Below are 14,169 nucleotides of genomic sequence, written 5' to 3' on the forward strand. Positions count from 1 at the left end.
TGAAGAGGACTTTAAAAAATGTTTGAAATGAGCATATACTGCAAGATGTAGGTAAAAAGACTGGTTGTTATAACAGTTAAAATGTCTTTCAGCAGTTAACATAGCAAACCGAACATTGGACTAAATCACTAGAATAACATCAGATCACTATGCCACTGACAAAGTGTCTGATGTATTGGGCACAGTTTTGGGTGCCTTATTACAAGAACCATAATAGCAACATTTGAAAAGGTACAAAAGAGAATAACTGGTGATAGAGATTATAACAAAGTGGAGACAGTTATTATCCACAAGGAAATCAGGAGGGACATAACTGAGATGTATGTAATTTAGAGGGGCATAGAGGCAGCAGAGGCCAAACCAAGTTTTTAAATGCCTCTGTTCTGAGATGATGCATCTTTTGTAAAAGGGATTTACCAACACTAATCCCGATCTGGATTACTGGTTTAACTCAAATTAAGGTCGTTTCTGCCTGCTGTATAAGTGTGTGTTTGACTTGGTTCAGTAGGATAAAGAGTTGGACTGAAATTGAATGAAATCTTCCCCTTCCTTCTTGTCTCTCTGTACTAAAACGGTCTTTTACATCCATGCCCAAAGTGCTGGTGGGAGGTGGTTCTCTAGAGGGAACAGAGTTCTGTGGAATATAGACTGAAATGTGGTTACAGCATTATGTCAAGATCTCTTTCTACTTGAAGGCCTCTCCTACCAACTTCAGACTTGATGTACCCCTCTCCACCCTAACACTGGTGCTACATTGTCTCAGTTTGCTACAACCACATCTTTTTGGAATGCAGGTGACATTGGGAGTTTTAAAGGAAGTGCCTTCACAGGATCATTCAGGGATCTGGCTCTGTGAGCAAAAATTCAGCCTTGTAGATTGAATGATTTTGAAATGGACTTGAAGGCGTGTGCTGGTTTCTTTCTGAAACTGCTTTGAAGTTAGCTGTCAAAAATGTATAAAAGCCCCAGATTTTAAGACTTGAGCTGTTGCTTTCTTTTTGTTTTGTTTTTCCCATTGCCCTTATTCAAGCATTATGTTCCAATATATGTGAATATGTGACCGTGCTCCATCCTTGGTAGGCTGAACTGTCAGTTCTGTTACGTTTGTATTGGGCAAAGGAACACAAAGATGAATATTTCCATTCCATTTCTTCCCTTCCTAATGAAGGGATTACCCAGGTTTGAGGTGCAGAGTTTGAGCCAAATCACTTAGCATTCATGAAATAAGATTTTAAGAGCAATTTACTATGTAATCTACAGGAAAGGAAAGATCTCATATCAGAGAAACAAATACTATGTGCCTTCGGATGACTCTGTCTATGCATATAATTTTGTCAGTAGTAGGAAAATGCTTTAAAACTGATGGCTGTATTCCCTAATAACTTTACAATTTGCAGCTGGTCTGACTGCACTGAATTCAGGCTACCTTAGAAATAACACTCTGCTCTGAAGATGATTACTTTTAGAAAGTGTGGAGCCACCTGCCTTTTGAAAAGTAGGACCTATTAAGGTGTCTCCATTCAGGCACCCAAAATCATTATCATTTTTGAAAAATTAGGCTCTATTGGTAGCCTCTCTTTTCACAGTTCCCCAGCAGCACTACTGTCCTGGAGCTGATCTATCCTATCATAGGTACTTATAGGCTCCCTCTTATGATAGTAGAGAACACTTCACAATCTTTAATGTGTTTATCCTCACAACACCCCTATGAGTAAGGTCCTACCAAATTCATGGTCCATTTTGCTCAATTTCATGATAATGGGATTTTAAAAATAGTCAGTTTCAGATGTTTACATCTGAAATTTCACAGTGTTGTAACTGTGGGGGTCCCAACCCAAAAGGCCATTGTAGGAGGGTCGTGGGATTGCCACCCTCACTTCTGCGCTGCTTTCAGAGCTGGGCTTTGAAGGCAGCAGCCATGGAGCTTCCTGCAGCCAGGGAAGGTACCCAGAGGTGGGTCTGATTTCCCCCCCCTCCTCCCCCGAGTGGCTGTGCAGGGAAAGAAGTCCCATCCCTTACCAGACCCACTAGGACTAGTAATTAGAGCCCAGTGCGTGGTAGGAGCCCCTGGCTGGGATACCCCAAACCCTGCCCCTCCTACTTCCCTACAATAGCTAGATTTCATGAGGGAGATTTGATTTCGCGGTCCAGGACATGTTTGTCACAGCCATGGATTTGGTAGTGCCCTACCTGTGAAGTAGGGAAGTGCTGTAATCCTCATTGTACAGATGGAAAATGTAGTCAGAGGCTAATGTGACTTGCCCGAGGTCACATAGGAAGTCTATGGCAATGCAGGGACTTGAACCCAGTTCTCCCATGTCCACTAACATCCTAACTATTGGACCCATCCTTCATTCTCTCCTTTTCAAAATTCTAAAAATGGGAATCTCCAATACCACAAATTTTGAAAAGAAGAGAATGAAGAATGGGTCCAATAGTTAGGATGTTAGTTAGGAGTAGGACATGGGAGAACTGGGTTCAAGTAAGTGCTAGTTAATACCACAGGAGTGTATGAAATGCTAAGGTGGAAATAGGAAGAAAATAAGAATGTACTAATTAATAAAAATGTAAAGGAAAAACCAGTGAAAGTGGAATTATATGTTGCTTTTTAATTTTTCCACATTACTTAAAACAAGAAGTTTAATAGCACTGTATTTATTTTTTACAATAAAATATTTTCATGTATTCATTTCCTGTCAGTTACTGAAAACTTCATACAAGTCACCAAGACCCAGATCATTTAAGGTAGTTAGGGGCCTAATTCCCATTGATTTCAGTGGGAGAGTTAGGTGCCTAAATACCTTTTGAGGATCTGGGCCTAAATGTCAGCACCTAAATCTTCATAATACTGTTATTTGTAGCACAGTTTTTTGTTTGAAACCTTGGTTAGTGATTTAAATCTGTTATACTTTGTATTTAACATTCTTTGTTTTTGTCAGTGCAAATCCAACAAATGATTTTTAAAGGGAAAAAAATGAAAAAACAAGAGAGAACATTTACAGTCTAATGGAAGCAAGGCCATAGTTGTAACACAAAATGTACAGAGTTAACATTGGAGTTTACCCACTTTTAAGATAATACAAAAGCTTTATTCTTTTTATAATTAATTCCTCTTTGCATATGACTGTGCTTTATGCAACAGAGTATCAGAGACTGAGATGTATCAACAAACTTACACAACTGCATTTCACTGTTCAATTAGGTCCATATTTGATGTTTTTAAACTTGTAATTATTTTTTCAAATGGTGAACAGAACTGACTACTTAGTTTCACCTGAATACATTTTGTAAACGTTTAAAAAATATGGACAATTCTAACCAGTCACCATTTGAACCAGAAATTCAGGTTTTGATGCAAATTACGGAAGAAAAATATTAAAAATGCTAGTAATAAAAAAACATTTCCCCCTGAAAACATATTTTAATGTAAGTAAATCTTTGACTGTTGTAGTCTATACAAAGATCTACTTTCCCATAACTGCCAGTCTATTCCTCAGTCTAGTATTAGGAGAAGTGTATGACATTAAATCATTTTATTACAATATTTAGAACATTGCTTTTTTCTCTTTTATATAAAAAAAAACCCCAAACAAAACTCAACCTATAGGGCTACATCCTCAGCTGGTGTAAATCAGCATAGGTCCATTGACTTCAGTGGAGCTGTGCTGATGTACAGCACCTGGGGATCTGCACAGCAGCACTTAGCCACAGGAATTCCAAAGCACTTGGACAGACCATGTTCGGACAAGTGTTTTTCAGCCAGCCAGCATATCTATTACTATATGCTGGTAACAGGAATTAAATTTTTGATGACCTTTATCAGACGTCATCAAAGCAGTAACAACATGGCTTCTTAAAATAAAAAGATTCTATCAGATATTTAAATAATCTAACACTAATAAGTCGACCGGTGTCAAATGAAAACTGTCTTAAGGCTTACAATAAATTAAAATATCCTTTGGATTTCAGTCAGATACAATCTACAGGGGAAAACGGTATTCAGCATGTGGGTTTGGAGAGCTACCGTAGTGCATTTTAAAGTACTGTAGTGGTAAGAAATGAAACTTATTAAATAAATTATACAGTGATTTATGTAAAATTATAAATTGGCAAGTAATCACCCTGGATCCTAGCCATTGGAGTACTGGCAGACCATACATAGTGCGTTGCATGTATTTGTTCATTGTCTGTGGAAGCAATTTATTGTATGCAGTGCACGACTTCATGCTGGCACTTGTTAATGGACTGGTGGTAAATCAGTCCACAAAATTCCTTGGAAACATTGAAAAAAATGAAGCTGTAATACAATAAAACAATAAAGTGCTTTAAATGAGAATCTGTGGTTTACTGCATTATTTCTTATTTCATGGTAGACACCAAAACCAACAAAATGAAAGTTGATAGTTCTCTAGGGTAAGTAAAACTGAACCTGTTACTTACTGTTAGCCAGTACTTCCATGTGAGTTCAGAAATAATTTGTATCTATTTCTTGTCTTGATGTTAAAACTTAATTTACTGTGGGATTATGGGAATGAGTTATAGCACAGGTTGAACTCGCACAGACATAAAGAGGACCATGAATATTCTCTATTTTAAAGTTTTCAACTTGCAAAAAATGTGGATTTAAAATGAAGGAAGCAAAAGAAAGATAGCAATCTGGAAACAGTTCATATCCAGTGTGTATAGCCAGGTGGTTTGAAATACACTACTCAGCTTCTTGAAACAGAAACGGGCTGATGGGAATGTAGAGAAATCTGAGAGTTTATTCCAAGTCCTCTTGATTGATTACTGCTATAATATGGTTGCTTCTTCCATGGCTTCAATCCACCTGAAAAAGAAAAAAATAGAGGAACCAGATTTTATTTCGTGGATCAAGTCTATGCATATATTAAAACAGAGGGCTCAGAAAAGACTGTATTGCATATAATAGCTCTGTCTAAAGAGGAAATTTAGATTGGTGATTAGAACAGGGTCCCGAGAGCCAGGACTCCTAGATTTCATTCTCAGCTTTGCCTCTGACCTACTGTGTAATCTTGGGAAAATTACATGGACTGCCTGAGAGTGGGTGTGTAGAGAGAGAGAGATGAGACCATGGAAATTGGGGGAGGGGAAACAAACCTCCATAACCACCCACTCTCCTGCCTGTATATTTAAGGCATCATAATTTTATCATTAGTTTCATGATTTTATCGTGCAGCAGTAGTAATAAAGCATGTGAAGTATAGAAAATGTTCATTAAAGATCAAATTTGAGTCAAATACAATGGATTAATATGGCTATCCTTGTAATCACATCTGACAGATTGCTACATGTGGATCTATGAATCTGAGCTTCTGCGGTTGCACCTACACAAAGAAACGAAATCTCCATCTTGCCAAGATGGAGTAATTTCTACCTGATGCTTTAATGCCTGTGACGGGTTGGATCACAGAAACCCCCTTGGGAGCGGCCACCTAATGTACCAAGACTACCCCTGCTCGTGTTTTCCCTGCCAGCTCAGGACTCCAGCACCCTGTCTTGCTGAACCAGACACTTCCGTCTGCTCCAACACAGACCCAGGTCTGAATTATGTGCCCCAAAGCTGCAGGTTTACCTGAAAACAGCTCACAGAAGTGTGCTTGTCTATAGCATTTAGATGCCCAACTCCCAATGGGGTCTAATCCCAGATAAATCCGTTTTACCCTGTATAAAGCTTATACAGGGTAAACTTATAAATTGTTCGCCCTCTATAACACTGATAGAGAGATATGCACAATTGTTTACTCCTAGGGTTACCATACGTCCGGATTTTCCCGGACATGTCCGGCTTTTTGGGCTCCAAATCCCCGTCCGGGGGGAAATCCCAAAAAGCCAGACATGTCTGGGAAAATCGGGACATGCGGGCCGGGGGCCGGCGGGTGCTGAGCGGGCCGGGGGTGCTCGGCCGGGGGCCCGGGGGCCGGGCTGGGGATCGGCAGTGCTGGGCGGGCCGGGGGTGCTCTGCCCAGGGGCCGAGCCGGCACCCCAGGGCCCGAGCCGACCCAGGCTGGAGACGCCGGGGGGGCCAGACTGGGCCGTGCCTCCTCCCCCCACACCCCCCTTACCTGCTTCAGGCTTCCCGCAAATCAAATGTTCGCGGGAAGCAGGGGAGGGGGCGGAGTTGGGGCGGGGACTTGGGGGAAGGGGCGGAGTTGGGGCGTGGGCGGGGCCCTGTGGAGTGTCCTCCTTTTGGAGGATCAAAATATGGTAACCCTATTTACTCCCCCAGTTATTAATACATACTGAGTTAATTACTAAGTAGAAAGTGATTTTATTAAATACAGAAAGTAGGATTTAAGTGGTTCCAAGTAGTAACAGACAGAACAAAGTAAGTCACCAAGCAAAATAAAAGAAAATGCACAAATCTATGTCTAATCAAACTGAATACAGATAATCTCACCCTTAGAGATGCTTCAGTAAGTTCCTCCCCCTCCCCCCCCCAGACTGGACACCTTCCAGGCCTGGGCACAATTCTTTCCCCTGGTACAGCTCCTGTTCCAGCTCAGGTGATAGCTAGGGGATTTTTCATTATGGCTCCTTTTCTTCTCTATTCTTTTTCACCCCTTTATATATCTTTTGCATAAGGCGGGAACCCTTTGTCCCTCTGGGTTTCCACACCCCCCTCACTGGAAAAGCACCAGGTTAAAGATGGATTCCAGTTCAGGTGACGTGATCACATGACACTGCAAGACTTCATTACCCACTTGCCAGCACACACACATATAAGAAGACTCACAGGTAAATACAGCCATCTGCAGACAATGGGAGGCATTAAGATTCCCAACCATTAATGGCCCGCACTTTGCATAATTACAATAGGCCCTTAGAGTTATATTTCATATTTTTAGTTTTAAATACAAGTGGTACATTTGTACAAATAGGATAATTACACGTAGTAAATTATAAGCTTTGTAACGACCCTTTACAAGAGACCTTTTGCATGAAGCAAATTCCAGTTACATTATATTCACTTATTATTATGTTTTTATAAAACCATATAGACTGCACAACGTCACAATGCCATCCAGGGAATTGTATTATAATTGGCTCTAATTAGCGTATCCAAAGATGTTTCAGTTTTATCTGTAGCTGAGGTGCATTCAAAAGGAAAGGAAATGGGAAGAGGCATGTTAGAGTGAAGAGTGCTGCTTACACTTTATGCTCATTCACGGATTATTATGTAATTGCAATTCCACGCGCAGTACCTCTGTGCTGAATTGTTATCCTCCGAGCGGAAGCTATAAAACAAGGTTTGCTTGTGGTAAAGATGGAAAACTGCATCCGTACTTCCTTCCTCCTTTTCTGGGGCAACTGTGAAACCCAGCAAAGGCAGACTCTCTGTGGCGACTTTATCCTAAAATCAATGTGGAGGGGGAAACACACTTTAGAAGGAGCACTTCAAAATGGACTGCAGTCTACTTGGGGCAAGGGATGTCTTCCCAGTATCTACAGTGTCTGACTCCCACTTGATAGGGCTTCCAGGCGCTTCTGCAATAATAGTATTAAAAATGAATAATCTGGTGCTGGATTGAAAATCCTAGAGAATTATGTTGTCTAGTTACTAGGTGCAGCCTTGGCAGCAGCAGTGCAAGCGTCTCTCACACATTGCTCTGCCAAAACCCTGAGCTCAGAGAACCCCCGCTGAGGTGGAATTCTCCATATCCATTCAGCCCTCGTTAGACTACTAACAAGAGGTTCCAATTTAGGACTAGTGGCTTATGTGGATCAGATTTAGTTCACCAATCTATAGGCCACTGAAGATCTGATGGGAACAATATCTGGTTACTATTATCTTTTGGCTAGGTTTGTATCAAGGGTATAGAGATGAAAGATCCTATTATTTATTACCAGTTCCCTAAGCCATTTTTCACTGAGCGTCACCTGTGTTTGGTGGCATCTGGTTCCCCCTCCCTCCACAGCCCCAGCAGTTTTTTAACAGACTCATTTTCACTGTCTCACACAGCATGCTTGCTTCTAATGACACCACTTTACAATTTATGAGCTGGTAATGCAATTCATTGTTAATTTACTCCCAAGAAACATCCATGAATTTCACTTGCCAGAGTTCACTGTACAAGTGGAATAAAGAAAAACAATAAGCCTTAATTGAATTGCAGTTTAACTGTTACTGATGGCTGCAGTTTTGGTCGCTATACCTCTATTAAGGTAATGTTGGGGTTTTGTTCTTTGTCTTTTTAGATTAATTTAGTTTATCTCTGTTTAAGATATAGCCAAGGTGAAGCATACAATGCAGTTGGACACCCACTGCTCTTTCACATCTCAAGAGGGGTTATCGCTAAACCCACGTGCAACCCTTTAAGTTTAGTGGAGTTGTCCACCCCATGAGAGGCAGGACTTTGTTCTCCAGGCCTGATTTTTCTGATGAGCTAAGCTGAGACAGCTCCAACTGAAGTCAGTGGGAGTTATAGGTTGCCTGCAGCTCTGAAAATCAGGCTCAAATTGTTTTATTTTAACCCTAGAGGAAATCTAGGCCAACAGATGAAACAGAAGAATGGGTGTCAGCATTACTATAGTTCTAGTCCTTGATCTGCCCTGACTTGGTTTGTGACTTTGGTCAAGTAATGCAACCTCTTCATGTCTCAGGGTCATCTATTTATAGGTGGTGATAATACTTCCCTTCCTCTCAGGTATGATGGTAAGTTTAAATAGTTAATGTTTGCAAATTGCTTTGAAGATTTAAAATGCCAAGTAGTATTATTTCAGTTGTTTGGTGGTCTGAATTCTGTGCCTTTCATTCCACAAAAGTGGCTCTGTTTCAGGGCTTTCAGTTATGAAGCCCATCAGTCAGATCACCCTGGCATCCTCTTTTTCTACAATGGTGGTGCAGCTGGTGGCCACCCTTCCTTTTCACAGGGGGAGGGGCCTGCAGAAGCTGCTCAGATCATATGGAGCATGACATGCTTCCCCCTCTAGTCTTCACCAGCTGCACCTCCATATTGAAGTTCATAGCTGCAATCTATCCCATGGACATATCCAGTCTACCCCGGTAAAATCGGGGCAGTCCTCTAGTTCCTGGAAAGCTGCCATTTTGAATTATGATTAGGCAAAGTTTGGGACTTCCTTTCTTTAGAAAGAACTCTTATTTATGTAACAGTCAGTTCTCAGCTACTCACTCACAACATATAGGTACCGCACCAGAGAAAAGTCAAAGAGGATTTTAAGTCTTTATATTTTGATATAGGAGTACTTGTGGCACCTTAGAGACTAACAAATTTATTTGGGCATAAGCTTTTTTTTGTTAATCTCTAAGGTGCCACAAGGACTCCTCGTTCTTTTTGCTGATGCAGACTAACACAGCTACCACTCGGAAACCTGTCATATTTTGATCTGTAATAGTTTCCTGGCAGATTAAACCAGGCCTCTTGTAACTGTGCATTTATAATCAGCATGTAATGCAACAAATGTACTGAGGCTAAGGAATTTGGAAAGCAGGCCATCCAGGGGTGGGGCTGGGATTCCAGGCCTGGGGCACCATAATATATTGAGGTGATATGCCACTGCAACAACACAAGCTATTTCCAAAAAGAACGACTACACAAGAACTAGTAGGTACATCCCTCAAATTACATTTCTCACATGTAAGGAGTGGGAAAACAAACGTGACAACAGGACTGGGAAATTCTGTCACGTCAGGACAGGCAGTACCTCACTTGCCGTGTAGGTGTAGAGGACTTTGCCTTTGATAACAAACCAGAGCTTCTTCCAGTGCCTTTTGCCTCTCTTACACCTGCTGAGATAGCCACTGATAGAAGAGCCCTCTCCTGAAGCTGCCACCTGTATAGGGGATAATCAAGGGATCCATGACATCGAATGCTTTTCCCCCTCCAAAGCAGCAAACATGCCATAAACAAGGCCCATTTAAAAAAAAAACACTACACAGATATTCCTGTTTCCTTAAGAATATAATCAAGGAGTGAATCAAAAACAGTGAGATAGCATAAATCTGAGAGTAATGTAAACACAAGAATGCTATTCTGCATAAGAGCATTGCAGTATTTATCTTAGGCCAAATATTGTTCTCACTGACACCAAAGAAGCCAATTAAGTTATTCTGGAAGCCAAGTCATTGAAGCCATTTGATTTATACTGGTGCCGTTGAGAAATTGAATTTGTCCCCTTTTTCTTGCCTTGTTTTTATATATTCAAGGGTGCATGTTTCAAGAGGGGAAGAATAGTGTTATGGCTAAAGCAGAAGGGATATGGGTCCTGTTGGCTTGACAATGGATTTGTGGTGTGCACTTGGGTGGGCCACCTCTCTATGACTCAGTTTTCATCTGTGAATGCTCCTTTCCTCAGTATTATTAAATATTTGTCGCCCTGGAGGGAGGGAAGAAGTGTTGAAGCTTAATTCATTAGTGTTTGTAAAGATTTTTGAGATCTGTGGGTGAAAGGTGCTATAGAACTGCAACATAGTATACATGATTAATTATAATAATAATGCTGATATCTGAATAAAAGCAAAGAGTCAACTGGGGGAAGGGACTTGAAAATCAGCCTTTGATAACAAAGACACAATAGAGGAATTAACTGTATTTATAATATTGTTCTGTAGCAGGTTGGCGCATGAGAAAGTCCACCAGACCCCATGTAAGTCAACTGGGAATGGCTTTGGGATCAAGATTGTTATAGAAAGCTTCATTTTAATAAATGTGTGCTGCCACCTTGTGGTGAAAGAGGCAATCTCTATTTTTCATAAATAAATGGAGCTGAAATGTTACTTCTCTAACTTGGTTAACCCTGATAGTCATGTTGGTTTATGCAGTTATCTTCCATGAATGTTTTACATACTGTGTTTGTATATTTATCTGTGTTTCAATTCATCACAAACAAAGTTAAGAGAATCCTGTAAGAGTACCTTCCTTTCATGGAAGGTAACTACATGAACAGCACAAGGTCCAGATCATGATCTCACTGAAATCAGTTAACTGAAGTTAAATTCCCAGGATAGGGCCCTACATGTTTAGGTGGGTAGACAGCATGGATAGTCAGAGGATATTAATGAAGTCAGATTTTGAATCTGATGCTTAGTTCCAGAAGGGAAAACAATATATTTGGGTGAAATCAGGGTCCCATTGAAGTTAATGGGAGCTTTCCCATTGACTTCAAGTAGGGTCAGGATTTCATCCATTTATTTCAGATAGGCTAGGGAGAGCTACAGGCAACACAATTAAACAGTTGCATTCACCAATTGCTTTGAAAGGGCTAGCTTTTACCTCCCCCGCCCACAACTCACACTAACTGGATTCAAACGTAGTTAGTTCAATTGAAATCCATGGGGCCACATTGGAAATAAGGATTGTAGTAAGGCCACAGAACAACTGCTGGATGGCAGTGACTTCTGGTCAATACTAAACTCCTGTATTCAAACTAGTGACTTCTGTAACCCATCATTCTGATGCTTCCCCTGAGCTTGTTATTACACCTTTAAAAAGCTTCTGGGGTTGATGTTGATGTTAAGATTTAATTTAAATTATTGGGAAACTGAAGGTTAAATGCTCAGCTGACTTGGTCTTAATAGGATGCAGAAACTATAGTGATAGCATCTGATCTTGTATTTTGCCCTATTACACTGAGTAAAATGTAATTTCATGATACAGAGGATCTAGACAGTGGGCTGATCCTGCAGCATATAGAACAAATTATAAACAATGAGATTGAAAGCTACTGTAGTGTCAACACACAGTCCTCTTAGGCTAGTTTCCTTGCCTTTTCTCAGGCAGCGTTGGTCCTACCTCCATAAGAGCAGAAGGGATCTTCTTTTGTTTCTTGAAGGATGAGTAGTGAATATTGTGGAAGACGGAAGAGAAGGCACTGCCTGAAAACCTGGATGAAGTTGGAGGGAAGCTCACACTTACTGGCCGCTCTACAATTTTAGGAGAAATAGGAAGTGGGAAAGAATGGATTAACTGGTGCAAACCCTTAGGTTAAGTCTACAACAGTAGGTGTTAAACTCCAGGCTCATGCAAATAGGCAGTGTTTCCCAAACTTGGGACGCCGCTTGTGTAGGGAAAGTTTTGGCGGGCCGGGCCGGTTTGTTTACCTGCCGCCTCCGCAGGTCCGGCCGATCGCGGCTCCCAGTGGCCACGGCTCCCAGTGGCCGTGGTTCGCTGCTCCAGGCCAATGGGACCTGCTGGAAGCGGCGCAGGCCGAGGGACGTACTGGCCGCCGCTTCCAGCAGCTCCCATTGGCCTGGAGCAGCGATCCGCGGCCAGTGGGAGCCACGATTGGACGGACCTGCAGATGCAGCAGGTAAACAAACCGGCCCGGCCCGCCAGGGGCTTTCCCTACACAAGCGGCGTCCCAAGTTTGGGAAACACTGCAAATAGGGATAAGAAAATGCAATGCCTAGTCGCTTAATCTTCCTTTAGCTATTTTCTATCAAACTCCCAGGTTAAGTCTGGTTAGCAGAATTACTGTTCAATTAACTTTATGGCATTGCATGTTGGAAGCATCCCCTACAAATACGTACAGCTTGTATGGAAGATGACCAGGAAAATAATTGTGTTATGTTGTGTTCTCACACTTAATGACCTTTCAAGAGCATTGACCATGTGTCTCTGCCATCTGTGCACTCTACTTATTCTGACTGCTTCCTGGGCCACCAATAGCTTCATTTTGGCAATGTTCTTTCAAGCCTGAATGTCTCTCCGCTGTGTTCTGAGGACAGGCGACAATTTATTCCATCTCCGGGACATACCCTAACAGGAAACCCTATAGCCCTATCAACAGAGACACTATTGTATCAATCAGTGCCATCACCTGAGTTACAATCCTTCTGAGTCTCACCTGTGTCAATACATGTCACCTGGAAAATCTGAATGGAGCACAGCCCTGAGTCAGTACAGCCTTGAGTTGTCACGTGGCTCAGACCACTCTGACAGTCAGTGCACGTCTTCCTCCACTAAGCAATAACAGTGCATGTCTGCTATGCTGTTAAAACTGATGTGTGGATCTCTTTAACCAAGAAGAAAAAACTAAATTGCACCTGACCCTAGTGCCTAAGCCCTTAACAAAAAAGCTCTTGCCTATAAGTTGTCCATATGTTTGACCTTAGCCCTGCACAATGGGAAATGCTAACTCCTTGCACTGAGGCAGATAGTTGTCGATAGTGTCTTTATTTTTAAGCCAATGCTTTGCTTTCATTAGCACGTCACTGGAAATTACAGGGAAGCGCTGTTAGCTGTAAACAGCAAGATAGTACCATGTATTATTGCTTATTATTCTAGCGCATCAAGAAGTCACAGGAAGAATTTGAGGTTCCAGATCACTAAAAGCTTCTCGCCACCATGCAGCCTGCTATTTCCCCGGAGCTTGCATTTGTATCACTCTTAATACAGCTCATATCTATGTCTGAAGGAGAAATTCCCTGTCATGAAGCAGAACCTTCTCTCTTCATATGCAGGTAGCATTTTCATTCAACTCACCGAGGAATGAGAGGACTCACCTCTTTTTCTCAGTTCTGAGTAGCAGCCGTCACAGACTTTTGCTAGTCGGTCTTTGAGGTACGTCAGGGGATGCTTATTTCTTGAACAATTTCGACATACAATCTGCCACAGAAAGAACAGCTATGTATATATGTACATTTCACCATACCAGTGTACATTACCAAACAGATTCTCTGGGCTGGTTGGCAGGGGAAGAGGCAGAATGGGCCAAATTTGGCTCTTGGCTAGACCAGTATAAATAAGGATTACTCCCCTGACTTAATCGTAATTACTCTAGATTTCTATCGTAACTCAGAGCAAAATTTAGCCCAATACATTAATTGCCACTTCATTGTTCTCCTTCAGTTCTCACCTTAAAATTCTCCTTTAGCATGATGTCTACAAAAAACTTGACAATGGTTAGGCTGCTGGTGTGGCAAGACCACTGTCTATCATGCTGACCAATATATACCCCCTGCTGGTTTGTCAGTATTCATCTGTTGTGCCTTGTCTTATACTTAGAGTGTAAGTTCTTTGGGACAGGGACTGTCTTTTTGTTCTATGTTTACACGGCACTTAGCACAATGGGAACCTAGTCCATGACTGGGTGTCCTAGCTGCTACAATAATATAAAAATTAATAAGCATAATTATACAATAGCCTTATGGTTGTCTCCATGGGGATTATACATTCCCTGATATAAAAA

The 14,169-nt window shown here is 41.5% G+C and overlaps 1 protein-coding gene across 5 annotated transcripts in view; it reads right to left on the minus strand.

The window, feature by feature from the left end:
* Window positions 1-2,589: 2,589 nt before the first annotated feature.
* The window catches only part of FGD5 (FYVE, RhoGEF and PH domain containing 5), a 149,713-nt gene continuing 138,133 nt past the window's right edge, over window positions 2,590-14,169 (minus strand). For 2 of the 5 annotated variants that reach the window (XM_034775088.1, XM_034775087.1), the window contains exons 17-21: window positions 13,484-13,586; window positions 11,746-11,902; window positions 9,685-9,813; window positions 7,224-7,372; window positions 2,590-4,828 (exon numbers count right to left, since the gene is read on the minus strand). In XM_034775088.1, the coding sequence (XP_034630979.1) occupies window positions 4,710-4,828; window positions 7,224-7,372; window positions 9,685-9,813; window positions 11,746-11,902; window positions 13,484-13,586 (657 nt within the window). In that variant the 3' untranslated portion in view covers window positions 2,590-4,709. The remainder of the gene's footprint in view (window positions 4,829-7,223; window positions 7,373-9,684; window positions 9,814-11,745; window positions 11,903-13,483; window positions 13,587-14,169) is intronic. The other 3 variants (XM_034775089.1, XM_034775091.1, XM_034775090.1) reach the window with 3 other exon arrangements.

This window comes from Trachemys scripta, chromosome 7 (genome assembly GCF_013100865.1).
Source record: "Trachemys scripta elegans isolate TJP31775 chromosome 7, CAS_Tse_1.0, whole genome shotgun sequence".
Classification (NCBI taxonomy): Eukaryota; Metazoa; Chordata; order Testudines; family Emydidae; genus Trachemys; species Trachemys scripta.